We start from the raw sequence: 15,110 nt of genomic DNA, 5'->3' as shown, positions 1-15,110 counted from the left end.
AGTCACACACCACACATGTAAATAACAATAAACTCAGTGTGTGTGTGTGTGTGTTTATTTATTGATCAGTGTTTGTCCTTGCCTTCAGGTCCTTCCAGCTGTCCAGCAGCCTAGCAGCCATGTCTCCTATATCCACAGCACTGAGCAGGGCTTCCTGGCTCCTCTCGCTCTCTACATCAGACACACCCTCCTCCTCATCCTGCGAGGGCGTCCCCACCGCCGCAGGCTCCACGGGGACCACCGGAGAGGGAGGTGGAGGGGCCTCCGAGGCAGGGGTCACTACCTGGGCAGCGTCTTCAGTGCCAGGGGCCACCTCCGGGGGAGCCTCGGGGGCCACCTGGCCTGTATGTTCCTGGCTGCCTGGAGCCTTTTCTGTATCTTCAGTCCCAGTCTCTGCTGTGGTGGTCTCCCCTTCCTTCTCCTCGGCAGGCTGCTCCGCTGAAGGGGTCTCAGTAACTTCCGTCTGAACTGGCTGAATGTGTGATGATTCCTGGACCTCCACGTTGGCCTGCTCTCCTGCCACAACCTCCCTCTCCTCCACTGACTGACTTGCCTGCTGCTGCTCCTCCTCCTCTCTGCTCTCCTTCTGTCCCTCACTACACTCGTTTTTCACCTCCTCGTCGCCACCCTTCTCATTCACCTCCTCCTGATCTGTAGCATCTTGGCTCTCCGCTTGGGGTTCTGTGATCTCCATGGTCTCCACCACCTCCTCTGGTGTCTCCTTCAGCTCTGTGACTGGCTCTTCTGGCAGCTCCTCCGTTGTGGGAGTCTGAGCCTGGACCTCAACCACCAGCTCTGTGACTGGCTCTTCTGGCAGCTCCTCCGTTGTGGGAGTCTGAGCCTGGACCTCAACCACCAGCTCTGTGACTGGCTCTTCTGGCAGCTCCTCCGTTGTGGGAGTCTGAGCCTGGACCTCAACCACCAGCTCTGTGACTGGCTCTTCTGGCAGCTCCTCCGTTGTGGGAGTCTGAGCCTGGACCTCAACCACCAGCTCTGTGACTGGCTCTTCTGCTGGCTCCTCCGTTGTGGGAGTCTGAGCCTGGACCTCAACCATCAGCTCTGTCTTGGACCGTTTGCTGCTCTCCACTGGAGGCTCAGATCGCGAGACCTCCTCGTCCTCCATCTCCTCTTCATCCTCCTCTTCCTCCTCCTTACCGTCCGAGGCCTTGCTGGCGTCCGACATGGCGCTGTCCAGGCTGTTCTCGCTGATCTTGAGGCGACGGTAAACGGCCCGTTTGGGAGTGTCGCTGTCCAACTCAGGGCCCACTTTGGCGACGGAGGCAGAGGAGCCGTCGGGAGTGTTGAGAGGGGTCTGGGCGCGAGACATGTTCTCACTGGAGTAGCCGTCCTGTTCGGCCCCGGGGGCCTGGGGGAGGGAGTGTGTTTGGGCCCAGCGCTGGATGAGGCTCAGGACATGACTCTCCTCCAACATGTTCTTAGTGGAGATAGGCAGCGCTGACAGGGTCTTCATGATCTGGAGACACAGGGAATAGTCAGTTGGTTACAACACACACACACACACCTTGTTTTGATATTCCTAGGACCTTTGAATTAAAACAATCTGAATTGGTTTATTCTAAAGTGCATTCTCATATAGATTCAGTGATCATGTTTGTCATGATCACAAGTGTGAGGGATGAGCAACCGACGTTAAATATACATTTTTTTTTTGGGGACTCCGAACAGATTTAATTGCCACCTGAAACTGCAGTTTGATGTTGTTGACACTGTTGCCCTTGGCTTCAGAGAGCTCCACCATGAAGATCCACAGTAGAGACAGACCGTGATGGTCCAGGAACTGCTTCAGACAGGATGGGCTCTGGGTATCCTGTTCATACACAACCACCAAGTCAACATTATGGTAGAGAAACCCTCCACACAATCACACAGTACACAGACATCCCCAATACAATACACCCTCCACACAATATAACAACGTATTAAATCACATTTTATTTGTCACATACAAAATAAATAAAACTAAATAAAACAAGCAACTGAAATAAAATGTTCGTCCCAAATGACCAGGGCCTATAAATATATACATCTATAAGTATAGTGTACTATAAATGACCAGGGCCTATAAATATATACATCTATAAGTATAGTGCACTATAAATGACCAGGGCCTATAAATATATACATCTATAAGTATAGTGTACTATAAATGACCAGGGCCTATAAATATATACATCTATAAGTATAGTGTACTATAAATGACCAGGGCCTATAAATATATACATCTATAAGTATAGTGTACTATAAATGACCAGGGCCTATAAATATATACATCTATAAGTATAGTGCACTATAAATGACCAGGGCCTATAAATATATACATCTATAAGTATAGTGTACTATAAATGACCAGGGCCTATAAATATATACATCTATAAGTATAGTGTACTATAAATGACCAGGGCCTATAAATATATACATCTATAAGTATAGTGCACTATAAATGACCAGGGCCTATAAATATATACATCTATAAGTATAGTGCACTATAAATGACCAGGGCCTATAAATATATACATCTATAAGTATAGTGTACTATAAATGACCAGGGCCTATAAATATATACATCTATAAGTATAGTGCACTATAAATGACCAGGGCCTATAAATATATACATCTATAAGTATAGTGCACTATAAATGACCAGGGCCTATAAATATATACATCTATAAGTATAGTGCACTATAAATGACCAGGGCCTATAAATATATACATCTATAAGTATAGTGTACTATAAATGACCAGGGCCTATAAATATATACATCTATAAGTATAGTGTACTATAAATGACCAGGGCCTATAAATATATACATCTATAAGTATAGTGCACTATAAATGACCAGGGCCTATAAATATATACATCTATAAGTATAGTGTACTATAAATGACCAGGGCCTATAAATATATACATCTATAAGTACAGTGCACTATAAATGACCAGGGCCTATAAATATATACATCTATAAATATAGTGCACTATAAATGACCAGGGCCTATAAATATATACATCTATAAGTATAGTGTACTATAAATGACCAGGGTCTATAAATATATACATCTATAAGTATAGTGTACTATAAATGACCAGGGCCTATAAATATATACATCTATAAGTATAGTGTACTATAAATGACCAGGGCCTATAAATATATACATCTATAAGTATAGTGTACTATAAATGACCAGGGCCTATAAATATATACATCTATAAATATAGTGTACTATAAATGACCAGGGCCTATAAATATATACATCTATAAGTATAGTGTACTATAAATGACCAGGGCCTATAAATATATACATCTATAAGTATAGTGCACTATAAATGACCAGGGCCTATAAATATATACATCTATAAGTATAGTGTACTATAAATGACCAGGGCCTATAAATATATAAGTATAGTGCACTATAAATGACCAGGGCCTATAAATATCTACATCTATAAGTATAGTGTACTATAAATGACCAGGGCCTATAAATATCTACATCTATAAGTATAGTGCACTATAAATGACCAGGGCCTATAAATATCTACATCTATAAGTATAGTGTACTATAAATGACCAGGGCCTATAAATATATAAGTATAGTGCACTATAAATGACCAGGGCCTATAAATATATAAGTATAGTGCACTATAAATGACCAGGGCCTATAAATATCTACATCTATAAGTATAGTGTACTATAAATGACCAGGGCCTATAAATATATAAGTATAGTGCACTATAAATGACCAGGGCCTATAAATATATAAGTATAGTGCACTATAAATGACCAGGGCCTATAAATATATAAGTATAGTGCACTATAAATGACCAGGGCCATCCCAGACAGCCAGTGTTCATTGGTGGTGGGGGGGGGTCAGGTGTGCTTACTTGGATAAGTTTGAGGCAGATGAGTTTCTGCTCCATGGTCTCCACTCTGACCATCAGCCTGCAGAGAGACACCACCTCCTTCTCATCATACAGACCCTCCCCGTTCTCCAGCAGAGCCTCTAGTTCCTCATCCACCTGGAGACACAGCAGACCAGCATTAACACTGACCAGTAACAGACCAGCATTAACACACTGACCAGTAACAGACCAGCAGTAATACTCAGCATCAGCAGTAACAGAACAGCATTAACACACTGAGCATTAACAGACCAGCATTAACACACTGAGCAGTAAGAGACCAGCATTAACACACTGAGCAGTAAGAGACCAGCATTAACACACTGAGGAGTAACAGACCAGCATTAACACCCTGAGGAGTAACAGACCAGCATTAACACCCTGAGGAGTAACATACCAGCATTAACACACTGAGCAGTAACATACCGGCATTAACACACTAAGCAGTAAGAGACCAGCATTAACACACTGAGGAGTAACAGACCAGCATTAACACACTGAGGAGTAACAGACCAGCATTAACACCCTGAGGAGTAACAAACAGACCAGCATTAACACACTGACCAGTAACAGAGCAGCATTAACTGTTATGGTGAGTAAATGAGGACCCAAAAGCGAACTAACTTAAACAGAGCTTCTTTAATAACCAAACATAGGTAGGCTCAGATAGACCGGCAGATTCCGACAGGACAGGACAAGGTTACAGCAAACATGACGATAGTCTGGCTCAGGCATGAAATACAAACAAACAAGAATCCGACAAGGACAGGAGCAGAAACAGAGAGAGATATAGGGACCTAATCAGAGGGAAAAAAGGGAACAGGTGGGGAACGGGGTGAATGGGTAGTTAGAGGAGACAAGGGACAGCTGGGGGAAAGCGGGGGAGAAAAGGTAACCTAACACGACCAGCAGAGGGAGACAGGGTGAAGGGAAAGGACAGAGACAAGACAACATGACAGTACCCCCCCACTCACCGAGCGCCTCCTGGCGCACTCGAGGAGGAAACCTGGCGGCAACGGAGGAAATCATCAATCAGCGCACGGTCCAGCACGTCCCGAGAGGGAACCCAACTCCTCTCCTCAGGACCGTACCCCTCCCAGTCAACTAGGTACTGATGACCACGGCCCCGAGGACGCATGTCCAAGATCTTACGGACCCTGTAGATAGGTGCGCCCTCGACAAGGATGGGGGGGGGGGGGGGGAAGACGAGCGGGGGCGCGAAGAACGGGCTTAACACAGGAGACATGGAAGACCGGGTGGACGCGACGAAGATATCGCGGAAGAAGAAGTCGCACTGCGACAGGATTAATGACCTGAGAGATACGGAATGGACCAATGAACCGCGGGGTCAACTTGCGAGAAGCCGTCTTAAGGGGAAGGTTCTGAGTGGAGAGCCAAACTCTCTGACCGCGACAATACCTAGGGCTCTTAGTTCTACGCTTATTAGCAGCTCTCACAGTCTGCGCCCTATAACGGCAAAGTGCAGACCTGACCCTCTTCCAGGTGCGCTCGCAACGTTGGACAAAAGCCTGAGCGGAGGGGACGCTGGACTCGGCGAACTGAGATGAGAACAACGGAGGCTGGTACCCGAGGCTACTCTGAAAAGGAGATAGCCCGGTCGCAGACGAAGGAAGCGAGTTGTGGGCGTATTCTGCCCAGGGGAGCTGTTCTGACCAAGACGCAGGGTTGCGAAAAGAAAGACTGCGTAAGATGCGACCAATAGTCTGATTGGCCCGTTCTGCTTGACCGTTAGACTGGGGGTGAAAGCCGGAAGAGAGACTGACGGAAGCCCCAATCAAACGGCAAAACTCCCTCCAAAATTGAGACGTGAATTGCGGACCTCTGTCCGAAACGACGTCTGACGGAAGGCCATGAATTCTGAAAACATTCTCGATGATGATTTGTGCCGTCTCTTTAGCAGAAGGAAGCTTAGCAAGGGGAATGAAATGAGCCGCCTTAGAGAACCTATCGACAACCGTAAGAATAACAGTCTTCCCCGCTGACGAAGGCAGTCCGGTGACAAAATCTAAGGCGATGTGAGACCACGGTCGAGAGGGAATAGGAAGCGGCCTGAGACGGCCGGCAGGAGGAGAGTTACCGGACTTAGTCTGCGCGCAGACCGAACAAGCAGCCACGAAACGACGCGTGTCATGCTCCCGGGTGGGCCACCAGAAACGCTGGCGAATGGAAGCAAGCGTACCCCGAACGCCAGGGTGGCCGGCTAACTTGGCAGAGTGAGCCCACTGAAGAACGGCCAGACGAGTAGGAACGGGAACGAAAAGAAGGTTCCTAGGACAAGCGCGCGGCGACGGAGTTTGAGTGAGTGCTTGCTTTACCTGCCTCTCAATTCCCCAGACAGTCAACCCGACAACACGCCCCTCAGGGAGAATCCCCTCGGGGTCAGTGGAGGCTACTGAAGAACTGAAGAGACGAGACAAAGCATCAGGCTTGGTGTTCTTAGAGCCCGGACGATAAGAAATCACGAACTCGAAACGAGCGAAAAACAGCGCCCAACGCGCCTGACGCGCATTAAGTCGTTTGGCAGAACGGATGTACTCAAGGTTCCTATGGTCAGTCCAAACGACAAAAGGAACGGTCGCCCCCTCCAACCACTGTCGCCATTCGCCTAGGGCTAACCGGATGGCGAGCAGTTCGCGGTTACCCACATCATAGTTACGTTCCGACGGCGACAGGCGATGAGAAAAATACGCGCATGGGTGGACCTTGTCGTCAGAGAGGGAGCGCTGAGAAAGGATGGCTCCCACTCCCACCTCTGACGCGTCAACCTCGACAACGAACTGTCTAGAGACGTCAGGTGTAACAAGGATAGGAGCGGATGTAAAACGATTCTTGAGGAGATCAAAAGCTCCCTGGGCGGAAACGGACCACTTAAAGCACGTCTTGACAGAAGTAAGGGCTGTGAGAGGAGCTGCCACCTGACCGAAATTACGGATGAAACGACGATAGAAGTTCGCGAAGCCGAGAAAGCGCTGCAGCTCGACGCGTGACTTAGGGACGGGCCAATCAATGACAGCTTGGACCTTAGCGGGATCCATCTTAATGCCTTCAGCGGAAATAACAGAACCGAGAAATGTGACGGAGGAGGCATGAAAAGTGCACTTCTCAGCCTTCACAAAAAGACAATTCTCTAAAAGGCGCTGGAGGACACGTCGAACGTGCTGAACATGAATCTGGAGTGACGGTGAAAAAATCAGGATATCGTCAAGGTAAACGAAAACAAAGATGTTCAGCATGTCTCTCAGGACATCATTGACTAATGCCTGAAAGACAGCTGGAGCGTTAGCGAGGCCGAAAGGAAGAACCCGGTATTCAAAGTGCCCTAACGGAGTGTTAAACGCCGTCTTCCACTCGTCCCCCTCCCTGATGCGCACGAGATGGTAAGCGTTACGAAGGTCCAACTTAGTGAAAAACCTGGCTCCCTGCAGGATCTCGAAGGCTGAAGACATAAGAGGAAGCGGATAACGATTCTTCACTGTTATGTCATTCAGCCCTCGATAATCTATGCAGGGACGCAGAGACCCGTCCTTCTTCTTGACAAAAAAAAACCCCGCTCCGGCGGGAGAGGAGGAGGGGACTATGGTACCGGCGTCAAGAGCTACAGACAAATAATCTTCGAGAGCCTTACGTTCGGGAGCCGACAGAGAGTATAGTCTACCCCGGGGGGGGGTGGTTCCCGGAAGGAGATCAATACTACAATCATACGACCGGTGTGGAGGAAGAGAGGTGGCCCTGGACCGACTGAACACCGTGCGCAGATCGTGATATTCCTCCGGCACCCCTGTCAAATCACCAGGCTCCTCCTGTGAAGAAGAGACAGAGGAAACAGGAGGGATAGCAGACATTAAACATTTCACATGACAAGAGACGTTCCAGGAGAGGATAGAATTACTAGACCAATTAATGGAAGGATTATGACAAACTAGCCAGGGATGGCCCAAAACAACAGGTGTAAAAGGTGAACGAAAAATTAAAAAAGAAATGGTTTCACTATGATTACCAGAAACAGTGAGGGTTAAAGGTAGCGTCTCACGCTGAATCCTGGGGAGAGGACTACCATCCAGGGCGAACAAGGCCGTGGGCTCCTTTAACTGTCTGAGAGGAATGTCATGTTCCCGAGCCCAGGTCTCGTCCATAAAACAGCCCTCCGCCCCAGAGTCTATTAAGGCACTGCAGGAAGCTGACGAACCGGTCCAGCGTAGATGGACCGACAAGGTAGTGCAGGATCTTGAAGGAGAGACAGGAGTAGTAGCGCTCACCAGTAGCCCTCCGCTTACTGACGAGCTCTGGCCTTTTACTGGACATGAAGTGACAAAATGACCAGCGGAACCGCAATAGAGACAGAGGCGGTTGGTGATTCTCCGTTCCCTCTCCTCAGTCGAGATGCGGATACCTCCCAGCTGCATGGGCTCAGCACCCGAGCCGGCAGAGGAAGATGGTAGTGATGCGGAGAGGGAGGCGACGGAGAGCGCGAGCTCCTTTCCACGAGCTCGGTGACGAAGATCAACCCGTCGCTCAATGCGAATAGCGAGTTCAATCAAGGAATCCACGCTGGAAGGAACCTCCCGGGAGAGAATCTCATCCTTTACCTCTGCGCGGAAACCCTCCAGAAGACGAGCGAGCAAGGCCGGCTCATTCCAGCCACTGGAGACAGCAAGAGTGCGAAACTCAATAGAGTAGTCTGTTATGGATCGATTGCCTTGACATAGGGAAGACAGGGCCCTGGAAGCCTCCTCCCCAAAAACAGATCGATCAAAAACCCGTATCATCTCCTCCTTAAAGTCTTGATACTGGTTAGTACACTCAGCCCTTGCCTCCCAGATTGCCGTGCCCCACTCACGAGCCCGTCCAATAAGGAGAGATATGACGTAGGCGACACGAGCAGTGCTCCTGGAGTAAGTGTTGGGCTGGAGAGAAAACACAATATCACACTGGGTGAGGAACGAGCGGCATTCAGTGGGCTCCCCAGAGTAACACGGCGGGTTATTGATTCTGGGCTCCGGAGATTCGAAAGCCCTGGAAGTGGCCGGTGGATCGAGGCGGAGATGGTGAACCTGTTCTGTGAGGTTGGAGACTTGGGTGGCCAGGGTCTCAACGGCATGTCGAGCAGCAGACAATTCCTGCTTGTGTCTGCCTAGCATCGCCCCCTGGATCTCGACGGCTGAGTGGAGAGGATCCGAAGTCGCTGGGTCCATTCTTGGTCGGATTCTTCTGTTATGGTGAGTAAATGAGGACCCAAAAGCGAACTAACTTAAACAGAGCTTCTTTAATAACCAAACATAGGTAGGCTCAGATAGACCGGCAGATTCCGACAGGACAGGACAAGGTTACAGCAAACATGACGATAGTCTGGCTCAGGCATGAAATACAAACAAACAAGAATCCGACAAGGACAGGAGCAGAAACAGAGAGAGATATAGGGACCTAATCAGAGGGAAAAAAGGGAACAGGTGGGGAACGGGGTGAATGGGTAGTTAGAGGAGACAAGGGACAGCTGGGGGAAAGCGGGGGAGAAAAGGTAACCTAACACGACCAGCAGAGGGAGACAGGGTGAAGGGAAAGGACAGAGACAAGACAACATGACAGTAACACACTGAGGAGTAACAGACCAGCAGTAACACTGACCAGTAACAGACCAGCATTAACACACTGAGGAGTAACAAACAGACCAGCATTAACACACTGAGGAGTAACAAACAGACCAGCATTAACACACTGACCAGTAACAGACCAGCATTAACACACTGAGGAGTAACAGACCAGCAGTAACACTGACCAGTAACAGACCAGCATTAACACACTGAGGAGTAACATACCAGCATTAACACACTGAGCAGTAACAGAGCAGCATTAACACACTGACCAGTAACAGAGCAGCATTAACACCCTGAGGAGTAACATACCAGCATTAACACACTGAGGAGTAACATACCAGCATTAACACACTGAGGAGTAACATACCAGCATTAACACACTGAGGAGTAACAGACCAGCATTAACACACTGAGCAGTTAGAGACCAGCATTAACACACTGACCAGTAACAGACCAGCATTAACACACTGACCAGTAACAGACCAGCATTAACACACTGAGGAGTAACAGACCAGCATTAACACACTGACCAGTAACAGACCAGCATTAACACACTGACCAGTAACAGACCAGCATTAACACACTGAGGAGTAACAGACCAGCAGTAACACTGACCAGTAACAGAGCAGCATTAACACCCTGAGGAGTAACATACCAGCATTAACACACTGAGCAGTAACAGAGCAGCATTAACACCCTGAGGAGTAACATACCAGCATTAACACACTGAGGAGTAACATACCGGCATTAACACACTGACCAGTAACATACCAGCATTAACACACTGAGCAGTAACAGAGCAGCATTAACACACTGACCAGTAACATACCAGCATTAACACACTGAGCAGTAACAGAGCAGCATTAACACACTGAGGAGTAACAGACCAGCAGTAACACTGACCAGTAACAGAGCAGCATTAACACCCTGAGGAGTAACATACCAGCATTAACACACTGAGCAGTAAGAGACCAGCATTAACACCCTGAGGAGTAACATACCAGCATTAACACACTGAGCAGTAACAGAGCAGCATTAACACACTGACCAGTAACAGAGCAGCAGTAACACTGACCAGTAACAGAGCATAAGCCACTCTATCAAGTGTTCTCTGGCCTGAATGGTGCCAAATTCTTGACAATAGGACAGCGTAGCGAATTTTTACGATGAGCCACTTGAGCCTCCTATGCCAAGGTTTCATTGAACATGAATGGGAGAGTCTCACGCTCAGCAGCAGTTAGTGTAGCTCTATCAAGACCACAGATAATCCATTCAACATACTAAACACAGAACTGACAAAACTACTACTTCTCTGCAAAACTGAGACAAGCAGCTTTCATGGCGATGGGGGGGGGGGGTTAAATTGCCGGTCCTTTTGTGATCAGTAGCAGTGTTATTTATGGAAAGGAGAAGACACTGGAGCTCTCAGAACAATTAGCATAAAGCTAGTACAAGCCTGACCCCTATCTGCCTCTCTGGACCATGCCAGCGTCTCTAATGGCACCACACCCTATATAGTGCACACTTTTGACCAGAGCCTTGGTTAAAAAAGTAGTGCACTAAATAGGGAATAGGGTGCCATTTGGGACACAGATCATCACTGCTGGGGGTTTCAGCAGATCATCCGATCAGAGGTATGAAATAACTACATGCCACTGTGGTTCATCTACTGGCCTGAGTTTAAAGATGAACTCAATGGCACGTCAGACTATGCTGAATTAATATACCAGTTACAAATTAAGACTATTATGGGTCAACAGCAAAAAAATAAATAATAATGTGTGGAATCCTAACTACCAGGGTGAAAACATAAACCTAGATCGCAGGGGAAGGGAACAGATTGTAGCTTCGGCAGTTGTATTTCAAATGAGTTGAATTCTATATTTACACACTGGGAGGTTGGGATAATACTGTGAAAATTATGATAATGCCATTTTAGTGTAATAGCTGTTTGTAAAGGCTGAAATTTCAGCCCAGCTTGGTGGGATAATGGTTTGTCCTCCCGGGTGACACTACACCAGGCGGTAAATTAGTTAACTGACAGATAAGAAAGAGTTCCAAACTTCTCCTCTCCACTCAGTCCACTCCCAAACAAAACAGTCCTAGCTACATTCTTGCTGGAGTAATTGCTCTTCGCTAAGAAGCTATTGTTTGTTTTCCATTAAAATTAAAAAAAAACTATCACAGTAAGGTATTTAATTGTTACCTCAGAAATGATTTGATATTGAGATAAAAACAGGTGCATTGGTCCTTTAAATATTCACTATGGTTGATAGAGACATGAACTCCACAACAGGTCACTTCCCCAACACCTTTTCAAGTGATGGCTGTTCAGACACGGTCAGTCCTAGGTTCGCAACATGCTGATCACTTGTTTGTATTGAAGATTCCCCAGATGTCCTACTTATTCCAGGAATCTTCCAAAACAGCATTTATGGAAAACCTGGGCCATTACCAAACCTGACCCACACACTCACCGTAGTGAGTGCATTGCTCACGGAGGTGTCCTTCTTGCGAGGGCGCTCTTTCTTCATCTTCCCTGCCGCTGCTCTGACACTGACCCTGTTCTCCCCGCCCAGGAAGCCTCGGCAGCTGGGAGCCCCACAGAAGCACTTCTGGGCCTCTTTCCTGGCGTGTACAGAGGAGAAGGAGTAAAAACACTACACCGTAGCTAGCTATGTGGTCGGTCAAGAGAGCAACAGGGGCTTAATAATGTATCGTTATGTTGTCAATGACTACAACAGCAGGGTGACGTATTAGAACAGACAAACATTGATATGTTACAACAGACAGTTAAAATCCAAAGAGAGAATCTGCGTCCTAAATGGCATCCTATGGGCCTTGGTCAAAAATAGCTCACTAAAAAGGGAATAGGGTGCCATTTGGGACGAAGGGAGAGAGACACTAACCCATACCTCTGGAACTGGTAATCGAAATGAGAGACACTAACCCATACCTCTGGAACTGGTAATCGAAATGAGAGACACTAACCCATACCCCTGGAACTGGTAATCGAAGGGAGAGAGACACTAACCCATATCTCTGGAACTGGTAATCGAAGGGAGAGAGACACTAACCCATATCTCTGGAACTGGTAATCGAAGGGAGAGAGACACTAACCCATATCTCTGGAACTGGTAATCGAAGGGAGAGAGAAACTAACCCATATCTCCGGAACTGGTAATCGAAGGGAGAGAGACACTAACCCATATCTCTGGAACTGGTAATCGAAGGGAGAGAGACACTAACCCATATCTCTGGAACTGGTAATCGAAGGTAAGCTCTGTACCAGCTGTGACGGTCTTGGAGGTGAAGAACCCAACTCTCAGCTGGCCGTTCACAGTCCACTGAAATACAGAAACCAAGAAAGAAACATTAGCGAGGTCAGGATAAAACTAACTTGCTTTTTGACTTTGCTGATAAATACTTTGATGAGGGAAAGTGTACTTGTCATGACCGTGATGTGTTGAGGGAAAGTGTACTTGTCATGACCGTGATGTGTTGAGGGAAAGTGTACTGGTCATGACCGTGATGTGCTGTTGTCTCACCCGGCCATCTTAAGACGAATGACTAATTGTAAAATCCCTCTGGATAAAAACGTCTGATAAACGACTCAAATGTCAAATGAAAATCACAGCCTGAGATGCAGCTCACTGATAAAGTAGCCTCAGTGCCCGTCTGTGTTAAAATGCAAACTTCTTGTCGCTCATTGTCAGGCACAAGGTACCAGCCTAAAAGTAGAGCGAAGTGCATGCAAATATGGTTCTGAACCAAAGACAAGTCAATGAAATGTATTTACATTTTACAATGAACTGTCCAGTGAAATTCTTACTTTTAAAATGCTCATAATCTAACTTGTACGCAAATAAATGTTGTTGACTCGTATGTGGCCGAAGCATCAATTAGAGAGAAATAAACCCCACCTCAAACTTATAAATCAAACAGACCTTTTCAAAAATGCTTGCTATTTCCTCATATAGAGGATACGGTCATGTTTTTAGCCGAGGCGGCTAACTGGCTGAGCTGGCCAGTCAGTCATTTACTGTCTAGAAAAATATTCATGACGGTATACGCCCACCCCGTCCCGTTGTTGGGGTACGCCCACCCCGTCCCGTTGTTGGGGTACGCCCACCCCGTCCCGTTGTCGGGGTACGCCCACCCCGTCCCGTTGTCGGGGTAAGCCCACCCCGTCCCGTTGTCGGGGTAAGCCCACCCCGTCCCGTTGTCGGGGTAAGCCCACCCCGTCCCGTTGTCGGGGTAAGCCCACCCCGTCCCGTTGTCGGGGTAAACCCACCCCGTCCCGTTGTCGGGGTAAACCCACCCCGTCCCGTTGTCGGGGTAAACCCACCCCGTCCCGTTGTCGGGGTAAACCCACCCCGTCCCGTTGTCGGGGTAAACCCACCCCGTCCCGTTGTCGGGGTAAACCCACCCCGTCCCGTTGTCGGGGTAAACCCACCCCGTCCCGTTGTCGGGGTAAACCCACCCCGTCCCGTTGTCGGGGTAAACCCACCCCGTCCCGTTGTCGGGGTAAACCCACCCCGTCCCGTTGTCGGGGTAAACCCACCCCGTCCCGTTGTCGGGGTAAACCCACCCCGTCCCGTTGTCGGGGTAAACCCACCCCGTCCTGTTGTCGGGGTAAACCCACCCCGTCCTGTTGTCGGGGTAAACCCACCCCGTCCTGTTGTCGGGGTAAACCCACCCCGTCCTGTTGTCGGGGTAAACCCACCCCGTCCTGTTGTCGGGGTAAACCCACCCCGTCCTGTTGTCGGGGTAAACCCACCCCGTCCTGTTGTCGGGGTAAACCCACCCCGTCCTGTTGTCGGGGTAAACCCACCCCGTCCTGTTGTCGGGGTAAACCCACCCCGTCCTGTTGTCGGGGTAAACCCACCCCGTCCTGTTGTCGGGGTAAACCCACCCCGTCCTGTTGTCGGGGTAAACCCACCCCGTCCTGTTGTCGGGGTAAACCCACCCCGTCCTGTTGTCGGGGTAAACCCACCCCGTCCTGTTGTCGGGGTAAACCCACCCGTCCTGTTGTCGGGGTAAGCCCACCCCATCCTGTTGTTGGGGTAAACCCACCCCATCCTGTTGTTGGGGTTAACCCACCCCGTCCTGTTGTTGGGGTAAACCCACCCCGTCCTGTTGTTGGGGTAAGCCCACCCCGTCCTGTTGTTGGGGTAAACCCACCCCGTCCTGTTGTTGGGGTAAACCCACCCCATCCTGTTGTTGGGGTTAACCCACCCCATCCTGTTGTTGGGGTAAACCCACTCCATCCTGTTGTTGGGGTAAGCCCACCCCATCCTGTTGTTGGGGTAAACCCACCCCATCCTGTTGTTGGGGTAAACCCACCCCATCCTGTTGTTGGGGTAAACCCACCCCATCCTGTTGTTGGGGTAAACCCACTCCATCCTGTTGTTGGGGTAAGCCCACCCCATCCTGTTGTTGGGGTAAACCCACCCCATCCTGTTGTTGGGGTAAACCCACCCCATCCTGTTGTTGGGGTAAACCCACCCCATCCTGTTGTTGGGGTAAACCCACCCCATCCTGTTGTTGGGGTAAACCCACCCCATCCTGTTGTTGGGGTA

At 48.6% G+C, this 15,110-nt stretch overlaps 1 protein-coding gene across 2 annotated transcripts in view; it reads right to left on the bottom strand.

Annotated features, from left to right (window-relative positions):
- The window catches only part of setd2 (SET domain containing 2, histone lysine methyltransferase), a 46,510-nt gene that overhangs the window by 15,551 nt on the left and 15,849 nt on the right, over positions 1 to 15,110 (bottom strand). The window contains exons 9-14 of one of the 2 annotated variants that reach the window (XM_036936127.1): positions 12,778 to 12,875; positions 12,006 to 12,156; positions 3,899 to 4,033; positions 1,700 to 1,828; positions 791 to 1,474; positions 83 to 724 (exon numbers count right to left, since the gene is read on the bottom strand). In XM_036936127.1, coding sequence (XP_036792022.1) covers positions 83 to 724; positions 791 to 1,474; positions 1,700 to 1,828; positions 3,899 to 4,033; positions 12,006 to 12,156; positions 12,778 to 12,875 — 1,839 coding nt within the window. Of the gene's footprint in view, positions 1 to 82; positions 1,475 to 1,699; positions 1,829 to 3,898; positions 4,034 to 12,005; positions 12,157 to 12,777; positions 12,876 to 15,110 lie in introns of both variants that reach the window. The other variant, XM_036936117.1, reaches the window with a different exon arrangement.

Source organism: Oncorhynchus mykiss, chromosome 2 (genome assembly GCF_013265735.2).
Source record: "Oncorhynchus mykiss isolate Arlee chromosome 2, USDA_OmykA_1.1, whole genome shotgun sequence".
NCBI lineage: Eukaryota > Metazoa > Chordata > Actinopteri > Salmoniformes > Salmonidae > Oncorhynchus > Oncorhynchus mykiss.
Note: the sequence above shows the minus strand (reverse complement) of the source record. Positions and strands in the feature narration are given on the sequence as shown.